The sequence below is a fragment of the Natrix helvetica genome (genome assembly GCF_964273705.1).
Source record: "Natrix helvetica genome assembly, chromosome: 3".
In the NCBI taxonomy this organism is placed as follows: domain Eukaryota; kingdom Metazoa; phylum Chordata; class Lepidosauria; order Squamata; family Natricidae; genus Natrix; species Natrix helvetica.
Window position 1 is genome coordinate 141,405,341 of NC_138549.1, and position 15,674 is coordinate 141,421,014.

Genomic DNA, 15,674 nt, shown 5'->3' on the forward strand with positions numbered 1-15,674 from the left:
ATGTGGCAAGGCTTTAGTTTCAGGATAGGTTGTATTTTGGAGGAAACATGGTACTATTCATGAGAAATATAGATGAATTTGGTTTATGCATTAGATAGGATTTTTTAAATGGCTTGTTTAATTAGCCATAGTGTTTTACTTGCACATATTTCTAGGTCATAATAGATAGACTTGTATTCGATACTAAGCCAAAGAACAAACAACTATATTATGGCATAATATAGTTCTTGGTATTCTCTGAGCTTGGTTGTTTACTTGAAGATGTTTTGTTACCCAGCTAGGTAACATCATCAGTGCTACAAAGGAGTGAGGTTTGCTTTTTATTAGAATTATAGGAAGCGAAATAAACCATTGACTTGATTTCACTTTCGCTAACAGATGAATTCAGCTATGGCATTGCCATCGTAGCTGCCAACCTAGAACTTCCCACTAGTGTGTACACAGCTATACTTGTCTGGCATGTGTGCCATCCACGTGGAATGACCTTGTGGAGGCCGCACCTGCAAATCCTAGCTACTGTGCCCATTCTCTTAGTGGCGGCCGCAAAAAGAGCAGCAGACCCAGTGATACTAAGGCTGGCAAGAGTGTGCCAGAAATAGAGACAGAACTTCCGGCCCTCTCTGGATCAGCTGAAGTGCACTTCAAAAATAAAAAGACCTCCCTGAAAATAAGGCCAAGCTTAAGAAAATAAAATAAATAAATTATTTTCTGGGAAACATGCTACTTCTTCTGACGGAAGGAGAAGTTAGTTCTTCATTTCTTTTCTTTTTCTTTATTATACAGTATTCTTATTTTCTCCATAGTGAGGGGAGGAGTATCCAGGATGGGTTGACGTTGCCACTCTTAAGTCAGATAAGCTCTTTTAGCCAAACCTTGGTCACCAGGCTCCACCCAGTTATCGACTCAGTCCATCAACGGACGGCTCTGTTCATCCTAAGATCCTGAAGAAACTTAAAGGAAAATTTTTAAATTGCTGCAAAAGTGATCGAAATTGCCTCCACACTGCCTGATCAATCACTAGAGGCTGAGGAAACCCCCAGCGGGGGTAGAAAGCCCACGCAGCAACCGCTAAGGCGGCGTGCAGCCCAGGTCACAGAGCGAGACCCAGGCACTAAGTGAGGATTTTCACCAAATACAGGCAAGCGAGCTCCGCAGAGGCTTCTGCAGCAAGGGCGACGCGCAAGGAGGCTCTAAGGGTGCCGGAGTGCTGCACCACTCCCATCGGGTTGACAAACCGTGGTGTTTTAAAATGCCCTGAAGTGCCCACGCTGGCAGCGATCGCCAGAGAACAAGGTGAGAGCCGGAGAGGCTCAGAAAGAGCTGTGGGGGAGGGGGAGGCGAGAGAGAGCCCCCAGTGGCAGTGGAAGCCACGTGGCAGCCTACAAAGGCACAAGCCGCTTCCACGTGCTCCAGCAAAGAGAAGCTTTTTGAATTTGGAGCCGGGAGCCATTTTGAAACCATGTGGTCCAAGATGGCGGCCCCCAGCAGCTTAGAGGAGGCCGGCAGGAGCCAAGCACTCAACCCTGCAGCCAGCAACCACCGGAGGCACTGAGGAGCTCTTAAAAAGGTTAGAAACCATCTCGGAGGCATCAGCCAAGGGCGGGGGAGGCAAGGCAAAGGCCAAAAAGGAAGCATATCTCCACAAAGGGGGCTAAAGAGGCAGGCTGTGGATCCAAACCCTCCAAGCCTAGCTGCAAGTATGAAAGGCAGAGGCACCAAGCCTTGGAGCGCATCGGCCACAAGGCCAGCAGCAGGAAGATATCTCCCCTGGCCTGGAACCTGAGGAAAGATTACCAGGTTTCTCTTCATCTGACAGGGCTGCGGAAGGGAACCCCTCCCTCCAGGGAGTTGTATTTGCCGCGTAACGCCATTTGAAAAGAAGGGGGAGGAGAGTCCCCATGTGGCCCAAGATGGCGGTCACCTGCACCTCGGAGGACACAGGCATGAATCAAGTCCTCGCTTCTAAAGCCAGCAGCCCCACTGGAGGGGCAGAAGAGCCTCCAATCAGGTTAGAGATTACCCCTGAAGGTCCATCCAAGGGTGGGGGCGGCAAGGCAAAGAGCAAAATGAAGCACACCTCCTCCAGGGCGACTAAAGAGGCAAGCTCCAGCTCCAAGCCTCCCAAACCTGCCTCTAAATATGAAAGGCAGAGACATAAAGCCCCAGGGCGCATCTTCCATAAGACCATGAGCAAGAAGGTCTGGAGCCTGATGCGATCACAGAGGAGGATCCCTCCCAGCAAGTGAGGATTCCCATTGATACCTCAGGCATCTGGGGCTCTATCCAGGGATGGCAGTCTCCCTCACTACGGGGGATTCTCCTCAAGCTCCCCTTCTACCTCTGCGGGCATGGGGGTGGGGCAACCACCCGAGGCAGAACAGTGTAAAGATGAGGTTATTTTGAGTTCCCCTCGAGTAAAAGGGACATTGAAGTTGAATCCCAAACTCTGTTTGCAGTCTAACTGAAATCAGCTGCCGGGATTTTCCCCATCCCATCTTGGAGCAAAGAGGAACATCCCTTTTCAGTGAGAAAGGCTGATTATCTCTCCTGAGATGAAGGACTCTGTTGTGATTAAGAAAATGTGTTAAAAAGGGGCCAAGAGTTGCATGAGAAATGCAGCGTCTACCACCTAGCTGATTCAATCTGCTCTGAAAAGCCTGTTTTTGTTCTTCTCTGATACTCTTGAGAAAGCAGATCCTGAAAAGTTAGAAAAGCATGTTTCCTCTCTCTCTTTGTTTGAAAGCAAGATCGACCTTGTTTCCATCTAATTGAGCTCCAGGGGAAGGGATCCAGGAATCGCATGATAAAGCAACCCCACCCCTTCCCAACCTATGTAATCTGATCTGCTGTTGTTAAGGCCAAACACATGTGGCCTAACAAAGAAAGGGAAACCTGATGCAGATTCCAAGCCTTACTCCTTAAGTGGTTGTAAAAGCCTCGTGGAAAGATCTCCATGGAAATGAAACTTGAATGAAAAAGAGGTCAGCTAGCCCAGACCCGACCTCCCAATTCCTTTGAAGTTTAATGATAAGTTGTCCTGACAACGAGAGGCAATAAAGATGCCCCAACCATCCCAACATCAGCTTACCTTGTGTGTGGAAAGCCTTCGGGCAGCCAAAGGGCCAAAAGGCAGATGTAGTTCAGCTGAAGAGATTGTTATGCTCTTGTGGATTGGTTACTATTGTTTATGACTTATTTAGGAAGGGCTCAACCACTATAGAAGGTACCAAACTAGCCAGGTCCAAGACGGGTTCCGAGTTCGGGTAAAGACCCTTAGGAATTCCAAAATTGGAGTATCAGCTTGACAAACCTAACCAGCAGAATAGCCTTGGCAACTAGAGCCGAGGTGGCACAGGGGTTAGAGTGCAGTACTGCAGGCTACTTCAGTTGACTGCTAGCTGCAGTTTGGCAGTTCAAATCTCACTGGCTCAAGATTGACTCAGCCTTCCGCCCTTTAACAGCAAGGAAGGTGCCATTACCAATCACTCCAAACAGTAGGCACCAGCAGCGCCCACTAGTGGCTCCTGTACAAACTGCAATCCAGTATTTCAGGCCAACACTTGCAACGCCTAGTGGCCGACAAGTGATGTGCGCCTGCATGTACAAAGCATTACATCGTACCCTAGTGGCCAACTCGTGAACTGCGCCTGCATCTCCAAAACTCTGCAACGCACTCTAGTGGCTGACCAGTGAAGACTCTGGAGGATCCCCCAGGAGAGGATCTCCCTCAGTCAGGGGTTGCTGGAATACCCGGACCCTCAGTGGCTCCAGTTGACCACTTGGCGCTTGAACAGAGCATCCTGAGGAAAGATCACTTCTCCCCTAGGGTTATACAGACTATCCAGGCAGCTCGCAGACCCTCCATGGAGTGCATTTATGGTGCTACAGGGTGGGCTTTTCAACATGGTGCGTCTCTAGGGGCCACGATCTGGTCAGGTGACTGTTGCACAAGTTCTGGACTTCCTTCAGGCGGGGCTGGAGAGAGGGTTGGCTCCCAACACATTAGGAGATAGGTCTCGGCCATTTCATCGGTACTCCTGTGCGGTAGATCTCAGACACTGACTCACCATTCAATGGTCAGGAGGTTCTTCAAGGAGACCTCCAAACTTAAACTGCCCACGGTGTACAGGTATCCTTCCTGGGACTTACACAAGGTGTTGGACACTCTGACAGGCCCTCCGTTCAAACCATTACATAGTGTCTATCTGAAGTTCCTGACACTTAAGGTGGCCTTTTTGGTGGTGGTCACCTCCACCAGGAGGATATCTGAACTGCAGGCTCTGTCTACCAGGGAAGATCTCTGCGTGTTCCTCCAGGATAGGGTAGCGCTAAGGTTGGACCCCTCCTTCATAACCAAGGTGTGTTCTTGCTTCCATCGCTCGCAGGAGCTGATATTGCCCAATTTCTGCCCGGACCCTTCTCATTTTTTAGAAAGGAAGTGGTACACCTTGGACGTGAGGAGGGCTCTGAGGATTTACCTCAGAAGAGCCAGACCAAACAGGAAGTCGGAAGCCCTATTTCTTTCCTTCCAGCCGGGGTTCCTGGGGAACAAGGTGACTTCCACCACGATAGGCAGGTGGTTAAGAACCTGTATTGCTTCTGCCTATCAGGCACGGGGTCTGCAAACACCCAGCTCTATCACAGCGCATTCTACACGAAGCGCGGCCACTTCGGAGACCTGGGCCATGCAGGCCTCACTATCTGAGATCTGTAGACAACCACGGGTTGTTCCCCCTCACCATTCGTGAGGAATTACAAGTTGGACTCCTTTGCTTCTGCGAAAGCCTCATTCGGACGTAGGGTGTTGCAGGCTGTTCAAAGGGCGGGGGACACGCCTCACCAGGCATACGTTTGGGCATATACTCAAATGTGTAACCCTCCCTAGGGACGTGTAGGCTTTGGTATGTCCTATCGTGGATACTCCTCCCTTCACTATGGAAAAAGAGCGTTAGTACTTACCTGATACGCCTCTTCTCATAGTGGGGGAGGAGTGTCCAGCCCCTCCCTGATATGGGTATGTTGCAAAATTGTTATGTTGTTTGTTGAACTGTTCTGTTGAAGTAATAAATAAAGGTTTGAAATGAAAATAAAGTCTAGAGTGGATGACACAGCGAGTTGGATAGAGTTCTTCGCCGATAACTGGGTGGAACCTGGTAACCAAGGTGTGGCTAAAAGAGCTTATCTGACTCAGTCCAATCAAGAGAGGACAAGGTCAACCCATCCTGGATACTCCTCCCCCACTATGAGAGGAGGCGTATCAGGTAAGTACCAACGCCCTTTTTCTTTCTATTTTTCTTTCCATTTTTTTTCCCCCATTCAATTTTTCTTTCTTTCTTTCGCTGTTTCTTTTGGTTGTGTTAGCTTTTAGCTTTTTAATTGTAACATTTAATAAAAAATATTGGGAAAATATGATTAAATACTTATTTGGAAGATAAAGCTGCAATTCTCTAGTATTTCACATCTTAAATATACTACTATAGTTGCTGTTATCTATTATTACTTATTATTATATACAAATAATAATATTATACATAAAGGGACGATTTGCATCAGAAATATATAAAAGGAGGTCCCAGGGCTGTATGCTTCTTCTGGAAACCTTGGGTGCTACTCCAAAATCCTTCAAAACTATTAGTTAACTATTAGTTAATGTTAATACAAGGTAAATGTAATTGAAACAAAATCAAAATTAATTTTGCCTAGCCCTACATATTACTTTTTGGAATGTAGCCCATGGTACACTATTCAAAGGCCAAGTGTGGCCATCAGCCAAGAAAAAGTTATGCATCTCTACTTTATATCATTTAAGAGGACATCTGCCTTCCCTGATGAGCTGTAGAATTGGACACATTACAGGTGAGAATCAGAAGAAGAAAAAGATTCCCAATTATATTTCACATGATTATGTTAATAATGTGGTACTTATAACCATTATTTTTAGTTTGCCTGGTTACTTATAAGTGGAAAAATTTTCAATTAAATGGAAGAAGGGGACAGTGTAAATAAAGAAACTTGCATACAAATGCAATACTTTAACAGGGCCTGTATTTTGCTGACTGTCTTAGATTTAAAAACCAATTTCTGTAGTCGTAATAGTTTTAGTTGTGAACTTGTACATGTCATATCTTTATATATGTTTTGTTTGCAAAGGCTCAGAAATAATAGTTATGTGAAATAGTTTCCACAAAAGAAAGTTAGCTGGAAATCAAAGTGAGCAGCCCAAAGTGCTTTAAGTGCTTTTTTTCAGACTAAAATTTCATATATTTGAATATGTATTGCTCAGTGTTGGAGTAATCCCTTTGCCTTTAAAATGGTGTTTGGGTAAGCAGAAAAGAGTGCAGTAGAAAAAAACCTCACAAAGACATTGCTTCTCCATGGTATTTTGAATTTGGCTATTGACTGCAAAAGGTATGACACTTTCTGAAAAACCGGGGGGAAAAAAAGATTGTCATGGGTAGTTTTTGGGTAAAACATGAATGACGGATACTGAATTTAAGTTTACTTTATTGTCATTGTACTTCGTACAACAAAATTAAATGCTATCTTCAGTGTACATCATACATAAGAAAACTATAAAAAAGTAAAACAAAAGCACACATCCTTCACAGTTCAATGATACTTACTGTGATGCTATAATGCTATTCATTTGTACCTGCAGTATGGAGCAAGGACCAACTCCTGTTGAAAAGAAGAAGAAAGGAAAAAGGAAAAATGACACGTCACTTGATAGTTTAGAATTGGATCAAGGCCTCCTTTCATTGTCTGGACAAAGCCTTGAGGAATCTGTTGAATCAGTTGACAGTCAGGTATACTTGAATCTTGAATCTTTATGGATATGAAACAATTTAATATTGCTACAATTTTCTCTTGAATACAACCAGTTTATGCTTCGTTAGTTCCTATTATTCTTTGGTTCTGATTGTTAGGGTCCCACCAAGATGTACCTGTATATTAGCTTTTGCACAGAACTGAAAGTGTGGAAAGTTGTCAAATTGTTGTCATTCAAATAAAGATTTTTTAAAACAAAAAATGTAAGATTGCTTCTAGACACAATTTAGAGTTTCTACCACACCCATACACCAATTTACACATTAACAATAGCAACAGCACAGACTCATATACTGCTTCACAGTGCTTTAGAGCCCTCTCTAAGCATTTTACAGCAATATCAGCATATTGCCCCCAACAATCTGGGTTCTCATTTTACCAACCTCGGAAGGATGGAAGGCTGAGTCAACCTTGAGCTGGTCAGGATTGAACTGTTGGCAATTGGCAGAGTTAGCCTGCATTTCTGCATTATAACCACTGCACCACCATGGCTCTAATTGCCTTTAGTTGCCTAAACTTTTTACCAGAGGTTGGTGAGGATCTCATCAACATAATTCAACCTTAACTTTCTTGACGTATTCTCTTTCCTCTCTCACTGTTAAATCTTCCACCCTATATTTGTTTGCACTTCTGTCTTCATTCCTTCTCTATTTTCTGTATTTTCCCTGCTAAGCATAATTTTGACTTGAACTGCAAGATGAGCAGCATAACAATTTAATAAATAATAACTATCTTAGACCTTGATATAATAATTTGCTTATGCTTGTTGCATTATTGAGCTTTGCAGCACATCAATTCAATTTAATGTGCGCACACTCTTATGTTCCCAATCAATAGACCTCTGTTGGCCATAAGCATTCCATAAATTCACAAAACAATCATAGGAACATCTCACATCTTTTTTACAGGAGTTATGTTCATCATATAGACTGTATTATCTCGACTTGCTATCATGTGAATGGGCCTTCACAGATAAAGTATAAGAAAGACATCCCTTCACATTTGTTTAGTTCACCTATCACTTTAAAGTACATTGAAGTTGCTTTGGCTTAGCATCATATATGAACCTAGCCCAAAGTGGTTAATGATTTTAACATTTTATTTCACCTAGGCCACTGACTAAGATGCAGGGCATTTCGGTTCCCATATTCAGTTGTAATTTCTCAAGGGTTGAATCATGAAGTAATAAACAGACAAGGGAGAACTATCAGATTCACAGGTATTGATCAGAAAGAGCTGACGTTAGGCAGGAGAGGCACTCCACAGGGAATTTTCTGAAAGTGTTATATTAAAAGATCAGTTGATGTAAAGAGAACTGTCTGAAAGTGATTTCTGAATTGAGCAGTGTGTTTACTTAAAGAATATAGGCAGTGTGCAAGAGCAGCGAGTGGCTTAAATATGACTCCAGGAAAGATAGAAAGTGGGCAAAAACAAATTTCTTCTCTTTCAGAATTTAGATAAATTGGCAGGCAATTTTTAGAATTGGCAGTTTTCTACCTTTCTTTCCTTGCTATCCAAAACTGCCTAGGGGGTTGGCGAAGTATTCTAGGACCAGGTGGTGATAGAATAGAAATGTAACTTATTATGAAAAAGTAGGAAAACACACACACACACCTGAGATTTGTATTCATTTCCTGCTTTATGTCTTAACTTGTCTATGCCTTAGCTTATGTTGGTGTATTATTTAGAGCTTTTCAGTATGCATAAAACTAGTACATAGAAGGATGCGCTCTCCATCGTTTGAAATATTGGCTTCATTGATTTGGCATCATTTATTTTTGGGATGGGATGTTCAAACTTTTGAAGGGAGAAGCTAAATCATATGTCTATGTCTTATAACATTTTGTTTAGTTCAAGCTTCTGGTGCCCTAATTTTCTCACTTGCTGGCAACCTATTGGCCAAATCTAAGCAATGTATGTTTCTTTGTATAACCTGAACAAGGGCTGGATTTCAGCTAAGCAGTATCGTTTATATCTCTTCTACCATGTTTGAATCTCTGTTTGCTGTACAGAAGCGCCGTTCCGGACGCCAAGTGAAGCGTAGGAAGTATAATGAAGACTTGGATTTCAAGGTGGTTGATGATGATGGTGAAACAATAGCTGTACTGGGTGCCGGCCGAGCTTCTGCACTTTCTGCATCTACCTTGGCTTGGCAAGCAGAGGTATGGCTGGGAGAATTGGGAAACAAAACTTAGTTCCATTTAGTCCATTTGCCTGTGAATTCATAGCACAGTAGACATGTGAGATCATGTTTGCAGCAATTATAAAAGAATTACATATCTTGAGTACAAATCAATGTTTTTTTTTCCTAAACTGAATTGTAGAGTGCATTCCTCAATCGAGGATAACATGTGGGGTGATATACCAGGAAAATGCAGCATTAACCTTTTTCTGCAATTTTAACTTATCCCAAATAAGTGAATCATTTAACTGATTATGTTCTGTCACTTGAAATGTAATAATATATACATACCCAGAATCTATTCTTACTTAATTTACTACCAAATAAGTATTTCCCAAATGACATTCTAATCTGATTTTGATTTCTCCGCATTTTTTCCACTTTAGAATATTTAAGTAGTTCTTTATATTTAATTATAAGCAAAGATTGATAATCATGATAAGCTTCTATTATAGTTAAAACAACATTAAAATGACTTAAGAATCAGTTCGGTGTAGTGGTTAAGGCATGCACTTGGGAACTGGGAGACTCTTTAAGTAGTAGTTCCACCTTAGGGACAAAGTTAACTGGGTAACTTTGGACCAGTCTTTCGCTTAGGAAGCAGGCAATGGCAAACAATTCCAAAATTTTGCCAAGAAAACTGCAGGAACTTGTCCAAGCACTTGCCAGGACTCAACACTGACACAATGGCACCCCTCCCCCAAATACCTTCTTTATTAATTATATTTTATCCCACTTTTATTACTGTATAGGTAACTAAAGGAGGTAAATATATATACTGTAAAACTCTGTCCTCCCCCCCCCCCCAAGAATAATCCTGTCAGGTCTGGGAGAGATGCAGAGAAAGTGTGCAAGTAGCAGAAATACATATGTAAACTAAATTCAGTTCATAAGCTGATAGTTTGTTTTCAGTGATTACCTTTAGTAATCTTCAGGCACTCTCACCCACTTTATCTGCCACTTTGTTTTTATATGGGAATAAATATATGATCATTAGAATAGATGTTCCTTTGATGATGGTCAGTTCAGTGTCTGTTTAAAGTTACGATGGTACCGAACAAGGATCCTCAGAGTTGTGGCCGTCACAATATCCTAGTGGTAATGTGATTGTGATTTGGGTACTTGACAATCAGCTCACAATTATGATGGCCACAACAACTTGCAGTTACATGATTGGACCTAACAATCGTCCATCAAAGTCAGTGGGGAAACTATCAAGAGGTTACAAATTGCAATCATGTGATTTTACATGAAAAGAAGTACGCTGTCTATTAATTCCAAGAGATGTCTTGAAATACTGAAGGTCCAACTTTTAATGTACATTGCTTTAAAACAGGAATCTCCAACCTTTTGGACCTCAGGGAACACTAAATTCATAATTTAAAATCCTGCCGACCACTAATATGCTCAGCCTAATGACTGGCTGGGTGGGAGTGGCTAGGTGGTCATGTGACAGGGTGGGCGTGGTCACCTTGATGTCACTCACATCGAGGGGCGCCTCGTCAGCCTCTACTCTCCCCTCCCCTCCCAGCCACTCCTGGCGTGCCCGCACTCCTCAGGGAGCAGTTGTTGGAGCTTAGCAGCCACCATGAGAAAGAGTTGGCAAAATAGCTGGATCAGTTCAAATTGGATCTGACTGAGAAGGAGGCTCAGCAGAAGCACCTCATGGAGGTCTACGAGCATAGGTTTTCTAAGCAGAGGGAAGACCTGTGGGAGTGCAAGGCCAAGTACTGGCACCTGGAGGCTCAGTGGGCTGAGATGGTGAGCCAGTTCCAGGCCATGATACAGTGCCACTGGAGCAAAGCCATCCGGCTCTTTGCCACCAACGGCGTTTCCCTCCAGCCTTCACCCAAAGCCCCGCACCAGGAGGCTGAAGCAGACCCCAAGTTGGAATTTCTGCCCCCCCTCCTACCCACACAAAAAGACCCCGAAGAGGGAGACTCTCTGCAGCAGCACGTTCATTGCATGTATCCGGCCCAGGGGCCGTAATTTTGAGAACCCCTAATTTAGTGCAATATAAAAAATGCAAATAATTTTTCTGTGGACCACCAACATTTTCTCATGGACCACGAGTTGGTGACCGCTGCTTTAAAACACTAAATGCCACGATCACATGTGGGCAGCTAAACTTCCTTCTTCCTGCCTCTGCTCCATAGGAACCTCCTGAGGACGATGCCAACATCATTGAGAAAATTCTTGCCTCCAGGATGGTGCAGAAAGAGGTGAGAGCCTCCCTTGTCCTCGGAGCCCTTTCAGTTCCTTTATGAGTTATTATTCTATGGGAAGGAAAGAATAGGATCGATGGTGTTAAATTATAACTCTTGGTATTATAAGAAGATGCTGTAAATTATTTACTTTATCATAATTTATTTCCTACAGTAATATGATAATGAATAGTAGGACTATTCTGTTTGGAGCTTAGCTTCTTTATGCAGTGAATGAATAGTCTGGAGTTTGGAAGTCCTGTTGGAAGCAGGGGCAAGTGTTCAGTTTGAAGCTGAAGGCAGAGGGATATTGTTCTCTAATTGCCTAGAGTGGGTACTTAAATTCAGAATGCAACTGATGGCAAAATTGTGCCTCAAAAGTTGCCTCCTCCCCTCACCAATTCCAGTATGTAAGTGGATTTTCAGGTCTGAAACTTATTCTCTGCTGGTTTATTCCATAACACCACTTCCAAAAATCTGGATGGCTTTTTTTGTTTTTATTATTTTAAAATGTTTTCAGTATTTTTAATTGTAATGTATTTTTTTATTTGTAAGCTGCCCAGAATCATTGATTGAGATGGGCAGCTATAGATATTGATTGATTGAATGGATGGATGGATAAATAAATAAATAAATAGAGAAACGGAGAAATAGATCAGATAAATAAATAATATATAATGGATGCTAAGCATTAATGGATATAATATATCTATATAATTAAAGAAACAATCAAACAAATAATTGTTGTTCCAGATTTATCCTGGAGGAGCAACTTATGAACAGGAAGAGTTCTATGTAAAGTACCGCAATTTGTACGTATAGCATGTGTTTGTCTTATCAATGTGCTACGTACTGTTCTGTTTTGGATGTCCAAAACGTATAAAGTAGCATCTATTTCGTCATACTAGAAGTTGACTGATTTGTCAAATTTGATTTTGTTCAATTTCATATTTTTTCAACTTTAAATTCCTTATAGCTGATTTCTGCAACGCTTTCCCTAATATTTGAATTTTTGTATTTTTTTCCCTCGATTTATATCTTTGGGGAAAGACTAGTAATCTAATACATTACAGTTTTATGCATTCTTCTGCCAGAATATGCTTATTTGATTGCATTTTTCTTAACATTTAAACATGACATTAGCTGTAAATTACACTTCAGCTTTTGGGAAGATATAGATATTGAGATGCAATTACATACTTGAAGGAAGTGAGATTTGGACAAGTTTGTGTTAAAATGCCAGTCATGTACATGTCTTCCTGGTTCCTTCTTAATAAACTGAATGATACTTTTTATTAATTCATAGTTCTTATTTGCACTGTAAATGGGCCACCATGGAGGAGCTAGAAAAAGATCCCCGGATCTCCCAGAAGATTAAACGCTTTCGCAATAAACAGGCCCAAATGAAGCACATTTTCACTGAGGTCAGTAATGAATTTTCCTTGTTGATTTTATTTACTTTCTCAGAATATTTTAAAAGGTCTGCTAATGGGGGCTATTTTTTGTGGTATTGTGGATGTACGCAATTAGCAATGTGTACTCAGCGCCATTGCTGTAAACTAAAGCAAAATTATGATTAAAGAGCTTGTCTTTGACCCTCCTTTACTAGCCTGCCTACACTTGTACACAGGGACTCACATCCTCATTCCCCAAATTGCCTGAGCTCAATCCGAACTGCAGCAACCCCCAACTTATAAGCAAGCTTTGCCAGATCTCCCTGAGCCTCTCCCCCCTGGCATCCCCATGCTTCTTAACTGGGATGCCCTCTACTTTCTGCTTAACGACCCACATGTCTTAGGGGTTATGATTACAACCAAGAATTCCTGGATTGCTATTGCTAAGCATGCAGTCATGCAGTCATATAATGTTGCACTTTATAAACAAATTGCTTAGCTATGGCAATCGTGTTCCCAATTGCCATTGTAACTCATTTTAACTTTTTAAAAATTGATTTTAACTCTGAATTTTATAAACTGTTCTGAGTCTATAGGAGTTGGTGGGGATAATAAATTTAAATGATGATAATGGCCTAGATCAGGAGTATCATCAGCGATTTCATTGAGAATCACATCAGGATTGTGTTTGACCTCAGGGGGACAGGATGTGTGGCCAGGGCATGGACAAGGTGGGCATGGACAGCTCAATGTCACTCATCAAGGCTCCATTTTTGACCACGACAGCCTCCTGCAGCCTCTGCCAGTGAAAACAGAGCTCAGGGAGGCCACACGTGGCCCAACCATGTGGGTGGGCTGCATGCAGCCTCCTTGTGCTCCATTTTAGTTGGCAGAGGGGTGCAGGAGGCTGTCACAGCCAAAAACGGAGCCTGGGCAGGCTGCGTGTGGCCTCCCTTAGCTCCATTTTCATTGGCAGAGGGTTGCAGGAGGCTGTTGCAGCTGAAAACAGAGCCCGGGCGGGACGCGGGTGGCCCTCCCAAGCTCCTTTTTTGCTAGCAGAGGCACCGTGGGCATGTCCTTTGCTGTTTCCAGAGGGCCTCTCGGAAAGATCTAAGCACTCTGCAAGCCAGATCCGGCCCCCGGCCCTTGAGTTTGACACCCCTGGCCTAGATGAATAAAAGTACAACATTATTGTACCTCTGCCAGGGGAAATCAGGAATAGAAAGGTTTGTATGATGGCATGTTGCCAGCCAATAGATACCTGAGAATCTTGTTTTTAGAGTGCTCTTTTTCTAACTATCATGTTGTTACATGTGATGCTATTGTGGATGTATTGTGGAATTGGAATGGAAGAGGTTAACGTTCTGAGCAGAGATAAATAATTGATGTCCTCTTCATTTAGTACGGTAATGTCAAGCTTATCATAATAGATATTTATATTTCTGACAGCTCAAGATGAATACTCAGTGAGAATATTGGTTGATTTACGGTTGCTGTTTTTGTTTGGTAATTGCTTCCAACCAGCATCTTGAAAAAGAAATAACTACCTGTATGGAAATAACTCACGCTTTCCATACAGGTAGTCCTTGGCTCATGTCCATTTATTCAGCAACCATTCAAAGTTACGGTGGCACTGAAAGAATGGAGATAGCACTGGTTCCCAAAGTTGTAGCAATTGTAGTACCCCCATTACGTGATCCCATTCCAGGAGCTTGGTTGCTCAGCTTGTGATTATGATTATGCAGGTAGCTGTGGCCAAGTGGTTGCTATTTGTGACTTTCCTTCCCAGCTTCCCACAAGCAAAGTCAATGTGGAAGCTGGCAGCAAATGTCTCAAGTTGTTCCCGTAAGTTGTTCTAGCCTGCAGCACCTCCCTACCTGCTTGCAACCTCCACCAGCCCTCCCAGGCCCTCCTTGGCTTCCCCCAAATCACATGCAACCTGTACTGGACCTCCCCAACCTTCCCTGGCCTCCCCCATTTCTCTATGACACCCCTGTATTTCTTCTCTGGGATTCCAGGACTGCCAGGATTGCCATAGCTTTGCTATCCAGTTACAAGATGTTGTGCTTTACAACCATATCCCTTAGTGACAGCAATCCTGGTCCCAATTGCCATCATAACTCAAGGACTATCTATAGGAAATTGTAGTCTCTTTCTACAAAATTAAGCATTTTTCTAGTTGCAGGGTATGTGGAACTGGTTAGGAAAAGGTTAAAAGTGGAAATAAGTTGCAAACTCTCTGCTTGAAGAAGAGAGATAAAGTCTTCTCAGCTGGACTCTTTGAATACTATCCACCCTTATATTCTTCAGGGATCCCAACACAGCTCCAGATTCCAAAGAATGTCCTTTCGTGTTATGTAACCATTATCCACTACTATCTTTTTCTTATATTTAGCTTCATTTATTTTTAGAGGGAAGTAGTAGAGCATTTTTAGGGACACAGTGGCTCAGTGGCTTAAGACACTGAGCTTGTCAATCAGAAAGGTCGGCAGTTCGGCGGTTCGAATCCCTAGCGCCTTGTAACGGAGTGAGCTCCCGTTACTTGTCCCAGCTTCTGCCAACCTAGCAGTTCGAAAGCATGTAAAAATGCAAGTAGAAAAATAGGGAAAAATGGGAAAGTAATAGCATCCTGTGCACCTTCGGCATTAGTCGACCATGGAGACGTCTTCAGACAGCACTGGCTCTTTGGCTTTGAAACAGAGATGAGCACCGCCCCCTAGAGTCAGGAACGACTAGCACATATGTGTGAGGGGAACCTTTACCTTTAGTGGAGCATTTGGGAGAGTTAAGTTTCTTCTCTGAACCTTTACACTTTTATTCTAGATGAGCAGAATTTGCAGTTTTACAAGTGAAAATAAGGAGGTTTGGGTGGAATTGTTTTTCTAATATCTCTTGGTCTTCACACATATGTTTGGGGCTTATATTTCAAAGATTGCAACCGAGGCATGTAAGGAAAAAAGCTGCCAAAACTTTTATTTCTACAAGAAAGTCCAGGGAAGAACCTGCTAAAGAGCTGTTTTGCTTGCAACTCTATTAAAAATAAAATGAAATTATTTGACGGTAGAA

At 42.6% G+C, this 15,674-nt stretch overlaps 1 protein-coding gene across 7 annotated transcripts in view; it reads left to right on the forward strand.

Annotated features, from left to right (window-relative positions):
- The window catches only part of CHD6 (chromodomain helicase DNA binding protein 6), a 137,677-nt gene that overhangs the window by 71,559 nt on the left and 50,444 nt on the right, over window positions 1-15,674 (forward strand). For 6 of the 7 annotated variants that reach the window (XM_081949077.1, XM_081949074.1, XM_081949079.1 and 3 more), the window contains 5 exons: window positions 6,659-6,806; window positions 8,841-8,990; window positions 11,167-11,232; window positions 11,968-12,026; window positions 12,521-12,638. In XM_081949077.1, the coding sequence (XP_081805203.1) occupies window positions 6,659-6,806; window positions 8,841-8,990; window positions 11,167-11,232; window positions 11,968-12,026; window positions 12,521-12,638 (541 nt within the window). Of the gene's footprint in view, window positions 1-6,658; window positions 6,807-8,840; window positions 8,991-11,166; window positions 11,233-11,967; window positions 12,027-12,520; window positions 12,639-15,674 lie in introns of those variants that run through there. The other variant, XM_081949080.1, reaches the window with a different exon arrangement.